Source organism: Euprymna scolopes, chromosome 8, assembly GCF_053919585.1.
Source record: "Euprymna scolopes isolate OS-2025 chromosome 8, ASM5391958v1, whole genome shotgun sequence".
Lineage (NCBI taxonomy): Eukaryota > Metazoa > Mollusca > Cephalopoda > Sepiida > Sepiolidae > Euprymna > Euprymna scolopes.
In genome coordinates, this window is record NC_136489.1 from 139,961,648 (window position 1) to 139,988,037 (window position 26,390).

The following is a 26,390-nucleotide window of genomic DNA, read 5'->3' on the forward strand; positions in this document are numbered from 1 at the left end:
TACTAATAAAAATACCATGGTACTAAAAAAAAATGCCATGGTATTAAAAAAAAATATCATGGTACTAAAAACAATACCATGGTACTAAAAAAAAAATACCATGGTACTAAAAAAAAATGCCATGGTATTAAAAAAAAAAAAAATACCATGGTACTAAAAAAAAATACCATGGTACTAAAAAAAAATGCCATGGTATTAAAAAAAAAAAATACCATGGTACTAAAAAAAAATACCATGGTACTAAAAAAAAATGCCATGGTATTAAAAAAAAATGCCATGGTATTAAAAACAATACCATGGTACTAAAAAGCTATTAATGTTAAACAAGCAGAATAGATTGGTTCTATTTTATTAGATTTAAAATTATTTAAAAATGTAATTTCATTTAAAAAGAATTATGAAGCTTTTAAATCAATATTTTTTTTTCTTGTTAACATCTCAAAGCAAATAGTTTAGTAACTATCCTGTCATTTCAAATTTATTTTCAATTATATTTGTGATCTAAAGATTTGTAATTCTATCTTTAATTATTTGCATCCTAAAACTAATTTCCAAATCAAATTTGTTTTAATTATATAATTTTTTTATATTATTATTAAAATGGAAAGATTCAATTCATTAGTTTATTTGTATGTTTAATATTCCTAATATTGTTTTTCTCGTTTTGTAGAAATAACCCGAAAGATTCCCATATATTGGCCCAGCTATTTTCTGCCTATTCTCTTTTTGACCCACAAAAAGCTCAACAGTATCCTTTGAATGGTTTGCTTGATTTGGCTTGAAATGAAAAGTTGACCAGAAATCACACTATTTTCATTTTTTACTCTCATTAAAATCATTATTATTTGCCACTAGTGTCTCTGGGAAAATCTTTTAAAAATATCAATATCTTGTACAATCTCCCACACACATAGTCAAAATGATAGTTTTGAAAGTTTATAGACGATTTCAAAGAAAGATAAACAAATTAAAAAACAATTAAATTAAAACTGATTGTCAATCAAACTCTGGAATAATATGTAGAATATGTAAAAGATAATCTGACAGAACCAATACTTCAAACTAAATCATAGTCTTGATTTGATTACACCCAAGATCAAAAGAAATGTTAAAAAAATTGTTTTATTTTAACAAATTAATTGAAAAAATCATAAATAATCATTCAATAATAATAAATTAAAATATTAATTCAATACTTGTAGATGCAAGAGGAAAAAACACATGCATTTATCTTATAACTTTATTACTATAGAAATAAAATTTTTAAAAAATTGAGGTTTTAAAAACATTACTGCATTTGTATTATGGACTTCACAAATTCATCACTATGCATCAATTTAAAATTTTGTTTTCTACATTGATTCTGCATGTTTTAGTATTTGTCTGAGCATGATAAAGGGTTCATGAAATATCTTTATTTTCCCCAAATTATTAAAAATAAGTAATATCAGCCACAAAACAGAAAGTACATTACCCTCTTTCCAATAATCCAATTGTTATAAGACAAGGAGCAACCAATGTTTGAAATTGGAAATCATTTAATAGTGATTCATTTTAAAAATCTTTTTCTCCATTGAACCTGTCACACTCAATGTTTATTTTTCACAATTTACTCTGAAGCTAATTATAAATACTGCAATTCAAAACTACAAAGTCTGCTGTTTTAATATGTTTTTCTGAAAATAACTTTCTTTGGATGAATTAAAAATATATTTGGCGAATGAAATGAGTTTTATTTAAAATATTTTTATGGAGAATAAATAAAACCAACAATAAAGGTAAGTAAAGTTTTAGTCACACAAAGTTGTCTGAATAATTTTGATTTACTATTCATAAAATAATTTCCACATTTTCTTATATTTGGATGAAATGCTTATTAAAAAATATACCTCTGTATATATCTATATATTATAATAGATTCATGAATTTAGTTTTAAAAGATCACTTTTTTTTTCTTTTTTTTGTTTTCAAAGAATGCATTTGTTGATAGATCAGTAGTTTTTATGTTGCATATACCTTCTATATTTATATAGCTGTAATAACATGAAAATCAATTTAAATTCAAAAAATGTATGTGTGTGTGTGTGTATATATTAAGAATACAGATTAATTGGCATGTAATCGGGGCCAATTTGCCTATTAATCAGCCGATTAATTACTTTTCTCTTTCCTATTAAATTTAAATCATTTCATCGCTGCCAAGTGACTTATCAAATAGTTTTAACACATTAACATAATAATTGCTAATTTAACGTAACATTTGTTAAGTATCTGGCCACTATTATGGCTTTTTTGTCTTAAATAAAATTACAAAATATAACTTCTAATTCTTAAATGAATATAATTAAACAATTAGATAAGAAAAAAGAAATTACAAACCAACAACAAAGTACAAATTGTAAATCTTTAAGTAAATAACTATAAGCTGAAGCTCTACATCTGCTGCTGCTCTACTTCCTCATATTCTTGCTGCCTGCTCATAGTTGCTGAAATGTCTTTCCCTGGATATTCATTGTGCTTCTTTTTTCTTATTTGCAGCTTTTGAATGAACCTTTCTAAGATGTATTTTATTAATTGTAATGTTTTATTGAGATGAGTATTATTTATTCATTGCAGACTATTATCCTCAACTTTTATCTTTTATCTCAACTAAAAGATGAGTATTATTTATTCATCACAGACTATTATCCTCAACTTTTATCTTTTATCTCAACTAAAAGATGAGGATAAGTCTGCAATAAATAAACGAACCTTTCTAAGATGGTTTAACATATTGTAAAAGTTTTTGCTGATTTGCTACCTTTTGATGTGATGCTTTGACATAACTTGCAAGCAGCTGTAATCTTATTCTTGGGATTGACATCAAAATACTTTCAACAGAAACTGGTTACCATAATGGTTGATATTATTTAATTTTTTGCATATTTAAATTATGTCTGATATCTAATTAGTAATTTATCTCAATAAAATATAAATTATCTAAATCAGAAAAATATATATGTAATGGTAATAAGAGTTAGAAAAAGGAAGGAGGAAAATTTTCCATATGTTTACATCTATTTGTCTCAAATTCAATGCTGTTTTAAAAGTCTACCTGTTAACAGCACGTCATACCTGTCATTTGATAATATGGTTTAACAATGCATGTCTCTTCGATAAATTTTCATTGGCAAGCAAAACAGTGAGTTAATTTGTCTTCTTTTTGAATATAATTGATATTAGTATCATTGATGTTTTTACTATTTAGTTAATTTTTTTACATATTTCAATTATGTCTGATATCTCAATAAAATATACATTATCTAAACTATAAAAATAAAAATATATATGTAATGGTAGCAAGAGTCCGAAAATGAGGAACAAGAGTACGATGGATGAAGAATGCTTTATTTTCGGTTCGCATATTGTCGCAATTTACTGTACAAAAAAAATTATTATTTCATCTTTTAGTTTTTATGTTGAGAAAACATAAAAACTAAAAGATGAAATAATAATTTTTTTTGACAGTGATTTAAAGTACAAAATAATGTTAATTCGTTAGAAAAAGGAAGGAGGAAAATTTTTCATATGTTTACATCTATTTGTCTCAAATTCAATGCTGTTTTAAAAGTTTAACCACGTCATGGCAGTTATTTAATAATATGCTGTAGATGCATGACTCTTCGAAAAATTCTTAAAGATTGAGTTAACTTGTCTTCTTTTCGAATATAATTAATTTAATCACCATTTAATTATCATGTATGACAACATTTGCTGATAACTCGGCATTAGAAAACCTATTAATTGGCCGATTATCAAATACTGTTTAATCGGTAATTGCCCAATTTGATAATCAGTACATTCCTAATATATATATATATATATATATTAAGTAATGTGATTTATAATTTAAAAATTTTTTAAATTTAAAAATCAAAATTTAATTGAATTAAAAATCAGTTTCATAAGAAGGAACAACAACAAAGTCAATTATCTGTACGATCGTTTCGGAAATCCGTGCTTTTTATTTGTGGTATACATGAAGTCACGTAGAACAATTATACATAGTTTTTTTGGTAAGCACGGTCTCCTCATCAGCAAATTTAGGAGGATTTCTATTGAATTGAAAAGACACCAAAATATATATATATACACTAGCATTTCAGCCTGGCATTTCCCGGGTGTTTGGATGTGTATGTTGAGCAAAAAAAAAAAAAAAAAGTGGTAGTAGGAAGGCAGGCTCGAACCCATACCGCAAAGAAAGAAAAGAACGGAAAAAGAACTGACGTCTTTGCTATTACGACCACCGCCAAACCGGAAGTGACGTAGGTTTAAATTAAGGCTAGACAATCAAAAGGAGAGGATGACTTTAAAAAGTATCGGCGAAAAAAGAGACCCCCCCTCCTGTAGAAAAGTGCCCAGTTGAAGGTGAAGATATTAATGTTTTTAGCCAATTTTTCGATATTTGTTGTCAAACTTCAAAATGATACTGTGTCGAAAATTTTAGGCAGACATGCAAACATACATACATACATACATTTATATATTGGTAACTAAAAATCTTTAACCCAAACCGATTAAAAAGCTTGCCCTATCTTTGAATACCCTTTATGTCAAATTTCAAATGTTTAGACCAGAATTTGTCAGAGTAATTTGATAGAGACTGCAGAGGTCAATTTTTTTTTTTTAACTTTGACCCCTATACTCCTTAACATTTATTCTTTTGGAATCGTTGAACATTGACGCCTTAACAGCCAAATTTCTGGCCGAAAACAGATTACAAAGATTTTCCCAAATCTCGGTTCCCTGTATATCAAATTTCGAGTCTGTAAATTTAAAATTGACAGAGTTATTACGTAGGGAAATGTACACAGACGCATAGACACACACACACATTCACTTTTATATATATATATCTATATAGATATATATATTAGTGTTAGGACAATTAATCGGAACAGAAAAATCAGAACTTTTGGGAGTATCAGAATATGAAATATTTTTCATAGATTGGAAGGTTAACCACTCCTCGTGGTTTTCTAAATAGTAACATTATTATATAAAAACTCATTTTTGACATGTGATGGGGTTTGTTAACTATTTTGTTGTTTTGTGTACAAACCTCTTGATTGTTTATGAAAATTTCAAATAGAATTAACAATAAACATATGCAAATCAGCTTTGTTTTAACAGAAAAACAAATCTTGTCTCACAATTTTCAATCAATTACAAGTAAAACAGTTGATAAAAATATTTAGAAAGATATACTCTTGTAATGTCTCCCTTTCAAATGTATTTTTTTACATTTTGAAAAACAGACATTATATGGGGGGGTTACACTCATTTGAACATCTTTAACGAGCATCAAATCTCTAATTAAATGTTTAAAAATTTTAAAAGAATCAGAATCTGTACTTGTATCGGAATTGGGAATTTAGAACAGAATTAATAATTGTATAGGAATTAAGAAAAAATTTTTAATGGTCCCATCACTGATATATAATATATATATACATTATATAATCATCAGTTATCATTCCAAAATCAGAAAATGTATTTCACACTTATAGTATTTTATTCATGGGTTTATGTAATACGTCTTGCACGTGTTCCATTAAATGACCAAAATTCACCAGATAACTCATCAGAGACAGATGTGTTCCTTGGAAAACAACAGTTGGAGAGGGTTTTATTTATTTATTTATTTTTTTTTTTTTTTTCACTTGGAGGAAACATGTTCATAAAAGGAAATGGAAATCTTTTAAAGCTTGCAAAATGTGAGTGCGTGCGAATTAGAAATTACAATTTATTATTGAACAAAAAATACAAAAATTTTGAAAAGTTTTTTTAAATTCTTAATAAGTTTCTCCTTATTCCATGGAATTTCAAAGAATGACTCTCAGAGAAAATTAGCAAAATGATATTAATAGGCAAGCTATAATTTTTTCTAGTTAGCACATACATTGAAAATTATATTATGCAAGAAGTCATATTTGTGTTAAAGAAGATGATAATGTAAAAATATATGGGTTAAAATGATATCCCAAATTAAGTCAATGAAGAAAACTGCAATATAATCTAAAGAAACAAACTGAATGGTCAGATGTAGACATGCACATGAAATAATCCAGTAAAACATTTGATCAAAACTTTACTTTTTTTAATAATGTTTTCAGAAACTCACGATATACTGAGAAAATGAAGTTCAACTAAAGCCAATATGAGCTACTAAGGATATTCAACAACCCCCAGAAAAGAAGGGAAGAAGTAGGTGACCCCCCCCCCCTTAAAAAATAATGAATTCAGTGTTGCCCGGGTGGAGAGAGCTGCTATACTAAGGATATTGAGCAACCCCCATTTCCCACCAGCCCCCTAAAAAAAGAAATCAACTTTTGTTTCAATCAAAATAGCAAGTATCTGCGATCACACAAAAAAGAAAAAAAGAAAAAGTAGCCACAGTAGGAAGGCTTGAACCTGTAACATGAAAGAGGAAAAAAAGTCGAAAAAAGTGTACTAGCTGTCACGACCACAATGACTAATAATGACACGAAGAGTCGAAATAACATTTTTTTTAAACATACATTCAGATTGCCACACAGTGGGCTGGGGGGTGGACATCAGGCAAAAAAGAAAGTCTTCTAAATTACTTAACATTAATGTTTTTAGAAAGTAGATTAAATTTCTGATTCAACAAAAAAAAAAGTAGATCAAAAGATAAAACGGCGGAAAAATAATTCAACTTTGCGTACGTGACATTTTCGGTTTTTGGACTGCGCGCGCAGCAGACAACCAAATTAAGGACAGAAATCGGGATTTTGAAGATTTCATTCTGTGAGTTTAATTGAACCTTCATAGTATAAATCCCCACTTTTTGCTTTAGGACTAGCCCAAAATAAGTATTTCAGCCTAAAAAGTGCCGTCAATTTAATATTTCTGGTTAAAATTCTCATTTTTTGACAATCTTTTCCCGAAAAAGGCCTATTTTTTGCCAACTTTTGCCACATTTTCCGACATTTACTTGAAATCGTGGTCCAAATTGCAAAAAACACCTAAAGCAAGATTTTGATCACCATACATTTCTAAAAAATAGAAGATATCAGTGTTTTAGCTAACATGATAACAAAAAAACTTTCCTTAGGTGTTTTTTTTAATCCTTGAGTACTTTTAGGCCATATTTGAAGAAATATATATCCAAATGCCATTTACTACACTGTTCCACATCAGTTTCTTTTTTGTTTCGTTCTTTCAGTTTCGTTTCGTTTCCTTTGTTCTGTTAGTTTCAGTTTTGGTCATTGCCAGCATTATCTGTTTCTCACCTTAGATCAAACAGCAAAACAAACATGATGAGTGAAGTGACATGGAACGCCTTCATTCAAATTTGCAACAAGAAGCCCAGCCCATTCAAACATCCAGTGTGGGAAGATGTGTACCAGGAGTTGTCCACGCGCTTGGGTGTTCCTAATAATGAACTTCTTCATGAAAATGTTCGGCTGTTGCGCGAGAGGTATTTCAAACTCAAGAAATCGAGTCAAAAGAAGTGGAGCGCAGATCGTCCAGAGGACAATAATGAAATTGTGCTGAGGAGTGAAGATTTATCTCCGTCGGACACCATCATTGCTACTGAACCACCAAAGAAACGAAAGACAAAATCCATTGATCAGCTTGGTGAAAAACAGATGCTACGATGTACTGATGATCTGTGGAACATGGTCCAAGAGTTCTCTGCAGAGAATAATGAAACACCACTCCGTATACTTTCTTTGCTTCTTCAGCGATGTGGTGACAAACATGCAAGACAATTCGGCAAAGAAGTATGGATGGAAGGTAACGATTCGACCAAGAAGGACAAACTGATCTCCGTTGATGCTGCCCTTTCCATCAAGTCAGATTGTAACCTTGGTCGAGAAAAGTATTACCACCTTCGGAAGAACTTGAAAAATCAAGGTCATGATATCCTTCCACCGTGGATGAATCTTGTTGCGAAAGAGAGAAAAATAACGCCAGAAACACAGCAGTTGACATACTCAAAAGTTGGTGTTCATTATTCGTTCACAAAATCCATGGCGCTGACCACAGAGAGAATCGTTGAGGATGAAGATCCCAGCAGGTTGCCATCATCAGCTGTGTTGGACATTAAGTTTGGATCTGACGGAAGCGGAAGTCATGTGATTTACAGGCAAGTTAACAACGCTCAAACTAACAACATGGTGATGACAATGTTTTGCCCGTTGAAATTGAAAACCGATGAAGGTGATGTGCTGTGAGAACAGAAGACCCCCTAACAATCCGTTGACTCATCGCCCTCTTCTTTTAGAGATGGGGAAAGAATCCCATGAATCCATCAGTTCCCTTGCAATATTCAACGATGAACAGACAGAGCTGAAAACGAATGGATGTCTCATCAAAGTTGGTGAAGCGGAAATGTTGTTGAAAGTCAACAATGCATCAACGATGATGGACATGAAGGCTGCTCATCTCTACCTCGGGCTTGGGGGAGCATATTGTGATCTTTGTGACACTCCTCGAGAACTTGCACATGATCTAAGTCGAGTGAAAGAAGGATTCGACATATCCCGCCATGTTGAAAGTCTGCACAATCTTTTTGAGGATTTGGTCCAAGAAGATGGGTCCGTCTACAAATCTCGTAACGATTACGAAGAAAGAGCCGGATTGACATCAAAACCTGTCCCAACCAACGAAACGAAATCAGTGCAGGTCCTTCACTCTCTTCTCCGGTACTTCGACCACTTCATGAAAGTAGCTGTTCATCTGAAAGCTGCTGTGTTTGATTGGTCAGAGAGTCCAACCAGCATCAATAATCTCTTCCTGAAGGAAGCTAAGGCGCAGATTCAAGCCCACATCAAAGTAATTGTTGGTGAGAAGTGGGATATCCCAGACGGAACAGGGAAAGGAGGAACGACGACTACAGGCAACACTGCACGGCGATTACTTCACCAACATAGAGATGTTGTAATCAATTTAGTTCCTGACAATTATCAGAATATTATGCATCGATTTGGTCAACATCTGTCAGTTATTCTTCGCTTGTTCTGTTCATCCAAGTCTATCAATGTCCACGAGTACAAGAAACTATGCACTGATCTGTATGTGTTCATTCTCGAAAGCTTTCCTCGTGTGAACTCACAGCCTGGAACTTGGGTCAGCATCACTCCATCGCTGCATAAACTTCTCGGACACTCCTGGGAGTTGATTGAATCGAATGATAGTCGAGGGTTGAAAGATGAATCTGGCTTGGAAGGGAATAACAAAATCCTCCGTTCCATTCGATTAAACCTTGCAAGAAAAACATCACAGGAAGCCAATTTGGAAGACACGATTCGAAGAATGTGGGTCGGATCCGATCCGAAGATCAACAACATTCGTCTAAAAACTCGCTCATATTGTAAGCACTGCAAGGAGCATGGTCATTCTACTCGATACTGCAAGATAAACAAACCAGTTTCTGAACCACTCACTGATGATGATGCATTGTTTGATAGTATGTTGATAGTATAGTTTTATGTTAGAGTATTTTCTATGACATCGCACGGGACCGAGAAATAAATGTTGAGATAGCTTCCAGGCCCATCAAGAAGTAATTTAGGCCCCAAAAGCCCAAAATAATAGATTTGATGGGTTATTTTTGGACCTCACTTCTTTCTTTTCACTAATGTGTTTCTAATGAGCCCTGAACCAGTACTATGTTATTTTTTGGCTAAATAAACCAAAAACTATGTTTTTCTCGTTTTTTGAGCCGAAACTTGAAAATTAAGATTTTTAGGCCTAAAATGCCCCAAAATTGGAATTCTAGATTTTTTTGTTTTATATCATATTCCCTTCACTCATAGGCTTCCAACAAGCCCTGAATCAGTATCACAGCATCATTTGTAGGCTAGTTTTATGTTAACAAACTGTTTTTCAACATTCGGGCCTAAATTCTGAAATTCCTTGTTTTAGGCCCCCAGGGCCCCAAAATAGATTTTTTTTGACTTTTTTGATTTTCATTATTTTCTACTAACAATAATCAGCACACAAATCCAAAAATTCAGCCAGAGCACCAATCTATATTGAAATAATTAAAAATGTCCGAAAAAAGCCGCTCCCAGCCCACTGTGTGCCAGGCATATGACTTGCAAAAATGTCAATGCTAAAGTGATCCTTCCTTGCAGGAAACGGCCCAGCTCACCCACACAGAATTAATCTTTTTGGCTAATTTTTACAGAATTTTCATTCACGAGATTGATTTTTCTAACAATAGCAATTTTGTCACGGGTGGACATACAAACTAACAAACATTTCCCCTTTTATATAACAGACTAGGGGGGCGGGTACCCAGCGTTGCCTGGGTGTGGAGAAGTGGTATAGTAAGGCTATTGAGCAACCCAACCATAAAAAATTGTTTCAATCGAGCAAGTAGCCGTACGAGCACAAAACAAACAAACCAACCCCCTGAAAAAAATGGAAATAGCAGCGAGTATCCATGGACACAGTTGCTAACTTAAAAATGAAAGAACGGATAAAAACAGGAAAATGTGATCGGGCAGAAAAAGAAGCACACTTGTTTTAAGCGAAATAACCGTTATTAAAAAAAATGAAAAATAAAAGAAAGCTGAGATCTACCGCTATGCTAAAATGCGACAGGAAGTGAAAAGAGTTTAAATTAATGTCAATCAAAAAGTTTACATGCTAAGCGAATGAGTTCACACAGGCACAGAAATGAACGTTGACTGAAGGCCAGTTAAGCTTTCTGCTGTTTCATTTATTTGTTTCCTCATGTTGGGGAAACCAAGTTCCTCCGAAAAAGGGGGAGCTCTCAAATGAATAGTAATTGTCTGATATGAAGGGTTTTCCCAACATTGATCAAAGCTAATTGCTTTCAAGATGTCCTGGCACAAAAGGCTGCTGACAGCTTTGCTTCGATGAGTTTTGCTTACGAAAAAGACGAACAAACACGCAAAAGGATGGAACAGCGTGAATTTTATAAAAGTCGATCAAAATAAATGTAGAGAAGACGTCCGTTCGTAAATTGTATTATTATTATAATCTACGGAGTATAAGGAAAGTTCTAAAAAATTGTAATGTGGTCAAGAGCCTCCCAAAGAAAAAGCCTTTCGCAGACATACAAAAATGCGTGCACCACTTTTGCCTTTTATATAGATAGATGGATCAATATGTGCTGAAATATCTATGCTTCATGAACATTGAAGTCTTTGCAACATATCACATATAATCCTTCATTTTTTTTTTTTTATATATATTAGTCTAGACTCCTTCCTGCTCCAATTATGTCAATTATGACGTTTGAAGCCTAGTGACTAATTCTTAGTTTTTCTAAAAATAGAACGTCTGTATGTATTACATCATTTTTCTGGCTGTAAATTGTAGCATTTTCAATTCAGTTTATCTTTGTTGGCCAATGGAAGTATATAGGAGATTTTTCTCTTGCCAGGAGGGCTATAACAGCTCTTTATCATAGCGAAAAATCTTCTACCACATTTTTAGTGTGCATTTGCATTTCTCTATCAAATAACTTGGATAATTACTGTTTCTACTGAATTATTTCATATGCATCTCTACATCTGACCGTTCAGTTTGTTTCTTTAGACTGTACATCATTTTTCTTTGAGCCAGGACTTGCAATATCATTTTAACATACATTTTTGCATTATCAACAACTTTTTTAACTTTAATACAAGTATGACTTCTTGCATAGTTTTCAATTTATATGCTAATTAGAAAAAAATTATACCCTGCCTATTAATATCATTTTGCTAACTAATTTCCCCTGAGGATAACTGCCATTCTTTGAAACTCCATGGAATAAGGAAAAAATTAATTTTTTAAAACTTTCTGAATTTTTGTATTCCTTGTCAAATAACAAATTAATTGTAATTTCTAATTTGCTGAGTTTATACTGAATTCTCTCGGATATTAAGTTTTTATAATTAACATTTATATTTGCTTTATTATTCAATTTGTAAACTTAAAATTTTTTTTTGGAATATACACACACACACACCTGTATAAATTTGTGTTTGTGTACTTATTTTAATTTTTTTTTTAACTTGATAAGGCTGTAATTGAAACACTTATGTAGCTAAATATGTTTATATGTTAAAATTATATATTCCATAAATGTGTGTGCATATATATTTGAAAATTTAGAGGTACAAAATTTTATTATAGCTATTAATAGACTATGAATATTTTAATCATTGTAAAAACATAAGACAAAATGAGGAAAAAAGAAAAAATAGTCCGTTTCTTTCTTCACTTTTCAGAGCCAGAATGATGAAAAATAATGTGTAGGGAATTATGAGTGAAAACAGAATGAGAATAGAAAAAAAGTAAAATAAGGAAATGAATACAAAAATCATTTAATTTCTCCTCTTATTCCTTCTTTGTAAGTGAATATTTAAATCAAGAGTCCATTTAGGCCAAGATAAATGCTCTTTAGCAATTTGTGCTGATCTAGATATAGAGAACAAGTCAGCACTGAACTGTGCAGTTCAGACTATCAAATGCTCTGTTATTGAGGACCTATATATGTTAGTTAATGCGATTAAAATGGAACTTGTTTTGCTGTTTAATCTTAATATTAAATGTTTGGGACAATCTTCAGATGTAATATGTACTGTAACTACATTCAAATAAATTATCAAATTATTAGCAGGAAGAATCAGTTTAGTAGAAAATACAAACATATTTATAGAAAAATCAAATTTCTTACAAATAATGTGTATATGACAGCCATAAAATAAAATATGATGGTATGAGATGAAATGGAAAAGAGATCTTTCCATTCAACAATCCATCTCAACATTTTGCCTGTTACAAAGGCTTTGTCAAAATTAAAGTTGAAAAATTGGCACAAGACAAGAGCTGCAATTAGGTAAGATAGTAAATAAATACAACAGCTTTTAAATAACAGTAAACCATTTTGATGTTAATGTAGGAGTGATAGATGAAAAAAAATTGTAATTATTTTGATGTGTGTACATATTTGCTTACATTTTTTTTCTTTGGATGTATTTAAATTTATTGTATGCAAATTATTACATCAGATAATGTTTGATCTTCTTTGTAAGCCAAAAGACTCTTGAACAAATCAGTAATACAAGTTAATATTTTGAAATACTGTGCATGTAGTATAGATGATTCAGAGACAGTTCTTTGAATGGCTAATTTATATAATTATTTTTTAAATAGCTCATAAATTAATGTTTGGAATTATTAATTTGGAATCTAATTCTCCTATTGTTATTACATATATTCAATAGTTTCAGCGGTAACTAATTACTGAGTAGTGATATTAAAAAAGGGGGCGACTAAAACACTTTTGCTACAAGGCAAGAAGATAGAGGATGGCTTGCTTGTTTGCCCTTCTCTCTCTCTCTCTCTCTCTCTCTCTCTCTCTCTCTCTCTCTCTCTCTCTCTCTCTCTCTCTCTCTCTCTCTCCTGCCATCTTTAGTAACACCTATTTTGTTTTTGTTTTAATCTTTAATATTTTCTTTGTTTTTATTTCATCGTTTTGGATAAATAATTTGTAACAAAATTATGAAAATATTAATGTTTATCTTTTTATATTAATAAATGCAGAAATTTTAGTCTTGTTTTTATGAGAAACTTAGAAATGAAATGTTTCTTATTTAAATTTTTGCTTCAAAGTATTTCAAGTTGCAAATTTTGTGAAACGATAATAAGCTGGCAAAGTTAGTGTGTGTCTGTATATAAATATGTGTGTGTGTATATATATATATATATATATATATATATATATATATATATATATATATAATCAAGTTGATTCCCTTATGGCTCAATAAGTTTTAATTGTTTTTTTTTTATTTTTTAAATAATGTGTGTACTTTATAGTTTGGGATCAACATGTTGGATTATTTTAAGGCTGAAAGTTTTTGTAAAAGTTAGAAAATTATGACAAATTAGACATTTTATTTTTATTTCATGTTTAATTTTTTGTTTTCTATTTAACCTATTTTTTATTTAATCATTGTTCTTTTGTTTTTTTTATATATATTAATATAATCGATTGCCACAATATGGAAACCATAACTTATTGTTTAATACCATACAAGCATAAATTTAATTCTGATGTATATTTATAGATATTCAATGTATGTAAATATTTTTCTAGATGATGAGTGCATCTTAGACTCAAGTGATGTGAGCATCACAGATGCTAATGTAAGGTTTTAGTTTCATCCATTTTCCTATCGTCATAGTGTCGGTTGTTTTCCAAGACAAATAAAAATTATATATATTGTATAAAAATAAATATTACCAGAATAGGCAGCTGGATAAAGCTGGCTTCCCAAGTTGAACTGGTCAGGTTCTGCCATGGGTCATGTAAAGCGACCAGATGATATATATATTTCAAATTCTTAAAGGAAGTTGTCAGAAAATTAAGTAAATTTAGATTCTATTGAGAAAACAGTAATACTTTTAATTTACTCATAGACTTTATACTTATACGAAGTTTTATTTGAAATGTTAATTCCTTAATATTGTTTAGAATAAGTCGGCAATTGCCATCAGTAGATGAAATCATTTCTGGCATTGATGTGGATGATTTGGAAAAGGCCTTTGGAACTATGGGCCCCAAATATCTGAAGAAATTACAAAAGCCTGAACCTTCACCTGCAACGTAAGTATCTTCAGTATATGCCACTTAAATAAATGTCGAATTTGTAAATTTAAAAAATGCTGCCATATTGTTGATTCTTTCTTTTATTTTCATTGCAATAAATTTTATTAGAAAAGTATTTTAAAAAAACCAACACTAATCTTTTTTTTCATGCATTCACAAAATTTTTAATATGTATGTCTAGTGGATGCATATTTCTAGTACACAACTATTACATGTTCTGTTTTTAAATCCTGGTTAGTATCTTATTTCATGTAATGATATGTGATCTTTTCTTCAAATAAAAATTATACGTTGTAAACCTTGTACAATATCAAATTTTACTAGTTTTATTTGATACTTAAAAATAATGTAAATATCTTATTGTAAAACTTTCATACTTTTGACTGTCAAGGCTGTTAATTATTAACAGACGGTTCTTCTTTCAGATGCAAATTATATAGTTTCATTATATTTTTAATAGCTCTATAACATTAGAGCCCAAGAACACCTAGCATAAATCAAACTAATTCTATTCTCTTTTTGGATTAACACAGTGTTTCTTGTTTACTAGCCCAATATTTTTTTAGATGATGAGTGCATCTTAGACTCAAGTGATGTGAGCATCACAGATGCAAATGTAGGGTTTTAGTTTCATCCATTTTCCTATCGTCATTTCCCAAATTGAACTGGTCAGGTTCTGCCATGGGTCATGTAAAGCGACCAGATATTATCATTTTTCTTTTTAAAGGTGTGGGGATTGGTGGATTTGGAATGGTATCCATGGCAACACATTTTCAATTTGATTATGTTCACAAATGAATAAGAGATTTTTCATGCAAGATTCAGGCATAAAAAAAAACCCAAATAGTCTCCTGTGGACAAATAAACAAAAAAAAAATTTTTTAATTAAATAAGTTTTAAGTTGTAAAACTTAAAAATTTGAATAATTCGATTACCTTAACTTTCTTTATATTAGAAAAGACGCTTTCTCATTAGTTTTTGATAATTTCCATTATATATGAACAATGGTTGGTTTTTAGATTTCAAATATGAAAAACTTCAACAGTGCTCAATACATAAGTAGAGCTTAGTCAAGTATAAAATATTCATAAAAATTTATGCATTTATCCTAACCATTCCTTAATATGGATGAAATCTGGCTACCTCTGTCTAGCTTCATTATCATACTTACTGTAGAGATACACATGGATGTTAAAACGCTTTCGAAAATAAGATTTCAAGGGGCTTCTATTAAATAGTCATATTTTACAAACCAAAGCCCTTTAAGTCTTAAAAATACCACCGTTTTATTTGGAAATGAATATACTTTCAAATGAATAAATAAATAATTATATAGTTTTTAGTTTTAAGCAAATAAAGTGATAAAAATGTGAACATTATAAAATGGTGTTTTCTGTAAGATTTTGTACCCCCCTCCATCCCGATTTGTTAATGTTGATACCACATTTGTATCAAGGATTTTTTCATGAAATTTGGAAACTAGCCAGAAGAGATGTTAATTTTAATAGTTTCGAGTGTCCGAAATACATTTGACCACTCGTTTTTTTTTGTGTTAAAAAAAAGATTTCAACATGACGAGTATGGAAAATTTTGAACACTGACTGTTAAATAAAACAATCTTTTTACTATGTTTATTCGTTGAAAAAATAATTGTATATTGTTTTCTCTTGTGGTACGTAGCAATTTAAAAACATGATATCTGGAAAAAAATCGTTTTGAGTTTGAATGTAGACTGAGTAGTAATAGCATCATCAGCAGCAGCAATAGCACGGCTGTAAACAGACTTTTTTTTTTTTTATTCCAAATTGATTTTTTTTTTTTTTTTTTTTTTTTTAATTGAAAATCTGGTTATAAAAAAATTTCTTACATGTTTGGTTAGAGCTATTTTGTTATCAACCATACGAATATTGAAAGAATTTGGATAGTGGTCAAATTTTTAAATATTGTGTTTAGCTTTGAACAAACAAAAATGTGAAATATGATTTTTTTTTTGGTTCACGTGTATGAGCAGTACAATAATTTTTTAAATTTTTGTCTTTTTTAAAATGTTTTCAATGGATTATTATCGAATGGAAACTAATCTACCCGATTATCAAACGATTGGCAAATAACCATCCATTAGTTTTTCCTGAAATGTTGCCACAAATTGTATTTCATTAAATAGATGTGCACGGTAAAAATAAATTTTTTGCGAAAATTCCTGTTGCATCCCCAGGGGCTCAAAAGAGGTTAAACATGCCCCAAAATGGCCAAAAATGACATGTTTTACCCCATAACTTTTGATCCATCCATTAGATTTTTCTGAAACTTGGCCAAAATGTGGAGCCCATTGTTCTTAATATAAATCCAGTATAGGTGACCCTGGCAAAATTCTGATTCGCATCCCCGGGGACTTTCAGTGCTAAAAATACCCATTTTTGTAGCTCTTTTTCATATTTCTCAACAAAAACTTGATATGTCTGACTATATAGTGGTTTTACACAGTAGTCAACTCAAATATACATGTGTTAAGGCCTGAAACTGCACCATTATGTTTTTATCCCTCTGGGACTTTTAGGGCTAAAAAAACATGCTTTTTTGGAGCTCTTTTTTCATATTTCTCAACAAAAATATGATATGTCTGACTATATAGTGGTTTTCCATGGTGCTGAATTCAAATATACATGTCTTAAGGCGTGAAACTGCACCATTTGTCCATTTTCACGAGATTCGGCATTTCCAGGAGCTCAAAAGAGGTCACAAACAAAGTTTTGGATCGCAGAATTGAAGAAACAGGTGTTCCCAATGTTGACGAGTCCAACAGGAGGAAGTGTGTTGCTTGGGACGATTGAATTGCAATCATGAGAAGTGGTTGGGGGAGTACCCCGAAAGTACCATAATTTTTTTAAGACGCCCAGGCACCACATGATCGGGCCAAAAATAGCAAAAAAACGTGATAAGTTCAAATCAAATTACACAATTTTTAACTATGACTGAAGTAATATTTGTTTTTAGGACTAACTCAACCTTCTCACATTCATCATTTCTCCACTATTTTTGGTGGCGTCATCTCACATGCAGCACCAGAGGGGGACCACGCATGCATGGCTTGTTTTTTATGTTTTTGCAATGATATTTCTGTTTCCATACTTAAAGACTATCATCAAACATACATCAACATACTTCTTTTATGTTGAAGTAGTTTTTTCTGAATTTAACTACGAAAATTAAAAACAAAGTTTTAAATTTCATTTTTGTAATATACAAAATATCTTCAGTACAACATTTTTTAATTAATAAAGAAGTTTATTTGCAAAAAAAAAAAAAACTGAATTATTCACCTTAAAATGTTATATTTAGAAATACGTATATGAAATATTTACTTCTGTTGTAGAAGAAATAAAGCCAAGTGTTATATCTGTTCTGTTAGTGAAGAAATTCTTCAAGACAATTTTTATTTTTGTCCCCAAATAACCTTATTTTATTAATATTGGTTATCTACCCCAGATTAAAGACACTTCTCGCGTGCAAGCGACTCTATAAATCACTCCGTTGGTCTGTCGGTTGGTCGGTCTGTCCGTAACACTTTTGTGCTTGTCCTTTTTGGTTAAGATCAAAGGTCTGTTGTTTATAGATGCTGTTCTTAGCTTTTTAAGCTTTTCTTGACCTTTTCTTTCTTCGATTGCCGCGAACTCCGCCATTACTGGTCGTATGTCAACGAAGTGACGGCTCGCATCGATCCTGAGCATCCTCGCCCAATTACCGTAACCAATGTTGTGGACAACATGAGGCCGCCGTGGGACCGAGAAAGACAAATGGTCTAGGTTACGATCCTGGCCGTGGCGAGAATGGTGATTTGGACGTCGTGTCTGCAAGGTTGCCGGGGGGGTGTTGTCTTTTTCTGATAAAGATCTGATCGCTTTCTTTAAACACCAACTACGGGTGAAGATCAGATGTGATAGAAGAAGGCTGCATCGTGCGGCATTTGACAGAAGATGGATACATGTAGCAAGTTTGTGTGTACGGAGAGGAGCCAAATTTGAATACGTGTTCCCCGCCTAGGTGTGGAACACGCAGTTCCGTAAAGTAAAATTAAACAAGTAGTCTCTCAGCTAGCTGTGTGTTCCATCTCTCCCCGATTAGGAAGCCTCCAAGATCCCCATCCCCTCTTACTTGCAATTTTTGTTTTAACCCCTTCCTCTAAATTTTACCCATCTTGGAGAGAAAGAAATACAAACTAACCCCCATCCCTTACCCACAAAATTTTCTTTTCTCCATTCACCCCCATCTAGAGGGCATCCCCACCTAGAGACTGACCCGCAGAAGCGAGGTTCCTTTTACAAAGCTAGTGGAACGGGCAGTCTATCAACTAGACAGGGTTGGGAGCCTTTTGTTTTTTCTTCCCCCGCCCTCGACACAAATGAATTATTGTACCATTTTATTGTTATCTTTTTTGTTTTTACACGTCAATAAAAAATGTTTTAAAAACTGGGACGTCCCCCAATATGAAAGGGTGAATGCGGTATTATGGTGAAAGAAGATACTAGCTGGGAGAAACTTGATTTTGTTTAGTTCTGGAGTGACAAGGATGACCAACGACCCCCACAATCCCCCCTTTTGAGTTGACCATGTGCCAAAGTTTTTTGTTCATCGTTGATTTTTACTGTATTTTTAACATGAATAAAAGATTTAATATCTCAAAGTGTAGTATCTGTTCTCTGATACATACACCGCGCTAGACAGTGCTGTTCTCACGACACATTCTCGTGCCCGGAACACCTGACGAGCTTGTTGGGTAGCGTTCTGTCCGCACCCTCACTTGGTCTGTCTTTCTCTGCTCTCCCCCCGAGCTGATAATTTACGACCTTCCCGCGAGGGAGGGTCGGAAACACTTTCTCTCTTCCCTCCACTAACTTCTCACTCCCTCTCTCAGTTCTATCTCCTCACTTTGGACGCCGACTCCACGTCACTCATTTTGGCGATTGTTTTGTTTATACAGAGAAGAGAGCTTTTTTAAAAAATGGACACCCCCAGCCCGGGGGCCACCAATACAGATACCCCCAGCCAGGGGGCTACCACAAGAAAAACTGCTCCCCAAGTGGACGACTCCCCAACAGGGAGAGCAAAAAGCAACGGGGCGTACCACCCGGATTATAAACTGAAGGGAGAAAACACACAAGCAGCTCCCCAAGAGGGCAACTCCCCGACCCCGGGAGCACAGGTAATGGCGGACGAGGGAACAAGTACCGTTTCTGGTGAACCTCACTCAGTGGCACCTCTTGCTCCTCAATCCTCGTTGGCCAAAGACGCCCCTTCCACTCCTGCTCCCCACGAAGGCAAATGCCCAGCAGAAGCGGAGAAGAAATCAAGGGACGAGGAGACAATGGACGTTGCAGGTGGACCACAGCTGATGGAACCCCCGGCTCCTCAGTCCACTACACCATCACCCAAATGTAGCACTCCAACTCCCCAAGAGGACGACCGACCCCCCCCCCTTACGGAAAAAGGGGAAAATGATGAGGATGGAGTAGCTAGGACTAAAGCGCTAATCAGTGAAGCAATAGCGTCTTTAAATATCCTCGGCAGGGTGACCAAAGATCCAGCGTGCTTAAACGCTCCCCAAGAGACCAAGCCCCAACCAGCCACCCCTCCAGAAAGGGAGATACCCAGCAACAAAAGCCTGGCAAAGAACACTGGAGCAGAGGCAACCCCCATAAGTGGTGGAGCACAACAGGTGGCACCCAGGAGCCAACAATCCCCTCCCAGGAAGAAAAAGAAAGAGACCCAGGAGGCAGGGACCGGTAGATTAGCAACTTTCAACACCGACTGGCCAGCTCTCATCCCACTGGGCAAACCACCAAACCCTGGTCAGCAGAAGCAGCAACAGCAACACCCAAGCCAGACGACACTGTCTTGGACCCGCATTGCCAGTAATGAAGACACTAAATGGTGTCCACAAACCTAAATGTCCACTCAGGAATACGGGACCTTTTCGAGTCCACTTACAAGGACCTCACGGAAGGGAACGTAATAAAACCCCTTCCAGGCGCCGCAGAGGACCTTAAGAAGAGGATAGTGTCCTTCATCACCTCGGACACAAAGAAAAGAGGCCTCACAGGAGTAGATAAGGACAGCATGGTGGACCTCCTCCTGGATCTGAAGATCCCAGCCAAATACATATGCAGGAGGAGCTACGCAATGTGGGACGTCCTGCTCCCAACCCAAAGAGAAGCCGAAGAGACAGCCAATAGGACAAATCTGCGCTGGAAAAACATCAGACTCCAGCCAGAATACCTTAGCCAAATAGTTACCAATGTCGCCGTGCTGAACGTCCCCTGTCTCCTGGGCGCAAAGCAGTACGGGGACGTGGTCTCTGTGGCCCCAACAAGCAAGAAGAGGGACGTCCTGACTGGAGACTACAGACTCCAGATGCGCCTCGACAAAGGTTGCTTCAACCAAATACCAGCGACACTGAGGTGCGAGGAGGGGACAATGTCCGTCATAGTAGAGGGATGGAGACCGCAATGCTGGCTCTGTCAGGAGAAGGGACACATGGCCAAGGATTGCCTCAAAAGAAATCCGACCGAAGCCCCTACAGCTGACGACAAGCCTTGTGCCGCAGAGACAACAACCAAGCCAGTGGACCCATCCCCCAGCATTGGATGGGTCAGAGTGACTCGAAAGGGGAAAACAAAGTCACCCAATTTCAGTCAGCAAGCGGACAAAAAACAAGCGTCGCAGCAACAACAGCCGCTGCAGCCAATTCCGGACAAGCAACCAGAACATATTGTCCAGCAACCGCCGCAGCCAAAGACGTCACAACCCAAGCAGCAGCAACCGCAGCAGAAGCAGAAGCATTATCAACAACAGCAAGAGGAGCAGAACAAACAACTGGCCCCCGGACGAACTGAATGGAGGACTAAGAGAAGGAAGGACTGCTCCTCAGAAGATGAGTCTGCCAGCGAGAGGGAGGGAAAACAAACTCTCCCACTCCCCGGTCCATTCGAGGAACAAAAGAGAAAGAAAATTAAAAAGATGGAAGGGGAAGAAAAGGTGGCCCCTACCCCCTATGAGCTTACACCATCCCAAACAGCAACAACAACAAAATCCACCCCCACCCCCAAACCAGACACCGCACACACCACACCAACACCGTACACCACACCAACATCTGACACTGCACCAACACACACCCCTACACAAATGCAAACTGAACCACCACCCCAAAGAGAAAAAGAAACGAATGAACCCGGGAGAGGGAGGGGGTCGCTCTGCCTCTCGAGGACCGACTAAAACTGTGTCAATTTGACCCTCTGACGGTGGCTACGGCCCTCTCACATCGTCAGAGGAAGACTTTAAAGCCACTGCTGGATTTCCAACAGATAGAGGGGAAAGATGTTAACATCCCCCTCAAATTTCCCGGATGCCCTGCTCCTAATAACTTTCGTTAGAACTCCAAAGACTTGCAAGAGCGACTTGTGGTCACTTCTGGAGGCAGCGGTAGGGGCCTCTCCGGAAATCGAACTGTTTAAAAAAAGCGACTCTTCCCTTGACGAAATGTCAAAACAATGCAAGGGAAGGGCCCCAGTGTGGGTCCATCCGTCTCTCTACAAGGCCCTAAAATTGACCTTTCCCCTAGACGTTGGCGGCATTGTGAGACAAGGCCAGGACCTGAAAAACCTGACCTCTTTGAGCTTCGCGTACAACGTCGGCATCCTTACGTCGACCGACTTTGGAGCCAAGTGCGACACACCCTAAAAGTAGGTACCATGTCTTTAAATTTGGCAAGTTTGAATGCAAGGGGCTTGAGATCACCGGGCCGGGCGGCTCGCCTCCGGCACAACCTCTTGTTCCTGAGAGTGGATGTTGCTGCGATCCAGGAGACGCATTTCGTTTCCTCTGGACTGTCAGGTGCTGAACCGGGATTTTAAAGTTTTCTCAGCATATGGCAGCCCGCAGGGAATGGGGGTCTCCTTGCTAGTGAAGCGAACTCTGTCCGCGACAGTCGACGTTGTTCATAGAGATGCAGTGGGCAGGATGATCGTGGCCGATGTTGCCGTAAAAGATTCTGTATTTTGGGTAATTGCGGTTCATGCGCCCAGCACCGCTCGCGAGAGGGTCTCATTCTTCAGTCAGCTTCACACGTTTGTAGATTGTCGGAAGTGGGTAGTGCTAATGGGGGATTGGAACGCCATCTTAGGCCCAGATTTAGATAAAGTAGGAGGCGAAGCTAGAGGGTTGGAAAGATGTGAGCCTAGCCTGGCTGACCTGATGGCTAGATGCGATCTGGTTGACAGTTTTCGGGTCGAGCATCCAGAGCGGGAGATGTGGACATGGACCAATAGCGTTCCTTCCTATCCGAATACCTATTTTGATAGGATACTAGTTAGAAATAGGCGAAATAGATTTCCTATCTTGCCTCACATTCACTTGGTTAGGTCAGTCAGACCATAAACTAGTTATGGCCCAGTTGAAGCTAGGAAATAGGCCTAAGTTAGCGGGGTACTGGAAGTTAAACACCTCTCTTCTGGAGATACAAGACTTCCAAGACCAGTTAGGAAAATTAATTAAAAAGGCTCTAGTGGAGGCGGTTACAGGGAGTAAGTGGTGGTTAGGTCTAAAAGTCAACATTAGAAGCTTTTCTGTCAAGTATGCCCAGCGCCTCGCACTAGATAAGGCCTAGATGAAGAAGCAGCTAGAGCAGAAACTAGCTCGGGCTACCGGGGAGCGTGATAGGGTTAGTCAGGAACTAGCTAGACAGGACCTTCTGCGTGAGACTAGCGAGCGCTACAAAGTAAGAGCTAGGTTTAGAAAGATAGGCAATGAAGCAGTCAACTCTGACGCTGTTGCGCGTTGTGAGATTTCTAGGCGTGGCTCGGACAAATACATTGATAAAGTTAGACATCCGGATGGACGCACCCTGGAATCGACTCTGGAGATCTGCAAAGGGTTTCGAGAACATTTTGAGGAAAATTTTACGTAGCAGCCCGATCTTCCGGTCCTTGAGTTTAGCGACTATTTGGCCGACTCTCCCTGTTTTGACACGGCTAGAGCAGTTAGTTGTGAGGGCCAGGAGCGGGAGGTCTTTACTGCGCTGCAGCAGGTTAGCTGTGACAGATCGCCGGGACTCAATGGTTTGCCATACGAACTGTATTTGAGGCTGTCGCCCATGTTTCTGACTATTCTAACGGATGTGTTCAACCATTGGTTTGCTCAGGGATCCATCCCAGGGCAGGTAACCAAGGAAGTGATCACATTGCTGAGGAAAGGTGATGGGCATGGTGGGAAGAGTTAGACGATTACAGGCCCATAACTCTGCTAAACACAGAGTTGAAGATTTTAGCCAAGGTCTTGTCGAATCGGCTGCAGGTTGTTATCGGCGAGCTGGTTGACTGGAACAGAACTTGCACCTGATCCGCAACTTGCAACTTGCACCTGATCCGCACAATCCTAGAGGGGGAAATAGATGATGACACGGAAGCTGCGCTGATCAACTTAGATCAGTCCAAAGCTTTCGATAGGGTCAACCATCGTTTCTTGGCATCTGTCTTAGAGGCCGCCGGTGTTAAACCAGACTTTTGCAAGTGGATCTCTGTGATGTATCGACAGCCCACGGCTGTCGTGCAAGTCAACGGAAAGCACTCGAAACCCTTTGTTATCTCTCGGTCGGTTTGTCAGGGTTGTCCGCTGTCGCCCCTGCTCTGTGTCCTGGCTTTGGAGCACCTGCTCCGCAAGCTGAGACGTGGGGAGGCAAACTTGGCCCTGCGCAGAATTACAATACCTGGTGACTCAGCCGCCAAGGTATCCGCATTCGCCGATGATGTCACGGTCTTTGTGTCGAGCTTCAGAGACATCGAGATCTTGTCGGAGGCGCTGACTCAGTACGAAAGAATTACAGGGACCAAGATAAACCGCAGCAAGTCGGTAGGACTGTGGTTGGGTGCCTGGAGTGGCAACGCAAACCTCCCGACGCCCTTCAGTTGGACGGATGGCCCGGTTCGGATCCTCGGCGTGTGGTTCAGACCAGGTCTCCAGCTTGACAAAAATTAGTTGGAGGTACGGTCAAAGGTGGAGGCTGCAGTCAATTCATGGCTTCCTAGGAAACTTTCCTTAAAGGTAGATCTGAGACATGTGCCATTTATGTCTTTCCTCTCATCCTTTACCGACTGGCTGTACTTCACCTGCCTGCACAACACCTAACAGCTCTTGTTGAACTCTAGTTTTCGCTTCTTTGGGACAGAGGAAGACACTGGGTAAGCAGACAGGTCTGTATTCATCGTCCGCATTGTTGAGACACTTGTAGTCTGTCTAAACTGTACGAACGAACTGACTAAACCAAGATGGCCGACTCCTATTTATATCACCACAAGCAAGGGAGGTAACCATGTAACTGAAGCAAGGGAGGTAACCAATGTCTACATTAACATTGCTGCTGTCCTCAAGTGAATAATTTATTTCTGATTTAACAAGTCCCTTAGAAGCTCAGACGAAGCTCCTGCCTTGGTCAAACAATCAGAGACCTGATCACAACCCTTGATCCATTCTATCTGTATCTCTCCTCTACTCTTCATTTCCTTCAGCCTTGCTACATCTATTCTCAATCGTCGATCGCTTACCAGATTGTTGGAATTCAATGTCTCCACAAGTGATGCATTATCTGTCTTGCAGAGAACGTCTGGCAATTTAGATAACTGAAATACCTCTTGTATCATAACCGCAGTCAAAACACCAGCATCAGCTCCCTCATTCAGAGCAAGAGTCTCTGAGGCCAATGGGCTTTTTGTCACTCTGTCCAATTTCTTTGACGCCCAACACATGGGGGCCATTTTGTCAGTACTTCCTCCAATAAAGACAACAAAAACCACCCTGTGAAGATCCATCTTCCAGACTGGCATAAGAGGCATCAGTATAACACAAAATGTGTAAATCTGAGGGCTTTCCCAATTTTGGAAATGTTATAGAACCCTTCTTGGATTTCAATTTTGATAAGGCTTTATTCGCCTCAAATAAGGCTTTTACTTTGGGATGCTTTCCAGTGTTGCTCATTTTACACACATCAAAAGCTATATCAGGGCGTGTTTGAGTTGAAACCCACATCATCTGACCTGCAAGTCTCTTCAACTCATGCTTTTCTTCTTCATTCAGTTCATCATTTTTCCTCAGTATCCTCCCTTTGCTTATTTCTATTGGAGATATGGAAGATACATATAGATCTTGTTCTACAGTGATCCCATTTTCCTGTTGATTAACATTCAGTCCAACATATTTGAATGTTCCACTTTCATGAGATCCCACCTTAAATTTTTCTTTCAATGTTGCAATCACATCCCTTTCAAACTCTGTGTTTCCACAGAAAACAAAATCATCCACGTGCATAGCAAGAATTCCAGTCAAATTTCCTTTAATATCATGCCACAAAAACAATGCATTTTCATAAGCACTTGCTACTCCTTTTAATTCAATCAAAGCCTGAGTAACTCTCTTGTACCATGCCCGTGGAGCATCATTCAATCCATAGATGCATCTTTTTAATTTCCACACTTGAGATTTAGGACAAACATCAGATGGTGGCCTCAGGTACACATCTCTCTCTAAAATACCACCTTGCAAAAAGGCTGAGGTAAAATCTATGGTCTGCAGCATCCAATTCTTTATTGATGCGGTTAGCATGACCATTCGCATAGCTTCACGGCTACATGTTGGGGAGTCCATTTTCAGATTACTATTTTCTTCATAGCCTCGTGCTACAAGGCGAGCTTTCATT

General features: G+C 36.4%; 1 protein-coding gene across 2 annotated transcripts in view; it reads left to right on the top strand.

Annotated features, from left to right (window-relative positions):
- Positions 1-26,390, top strand: part of LOC145283786 (signal recognition particle subunit SRP72-like) — a 208,321-nt gene that overhangs the window by 162,306 nt on the left and 19,625 nt on the right. For both annotated transcript variants that reach the window (XM_080132853.1, XM_080132852.1), the window contains exons 16-17: positions 671-748; positions 14,513-14,644. In XM_080132853.1, the coding sequence (XP_079988979.1) occupies positions 671-748; positions 14,513-14,644 (210 nt within the window). The remainder of the gene's footprint in view (positions 1-670; positions 749-14,512; positions 14,645-26,390) is intronic.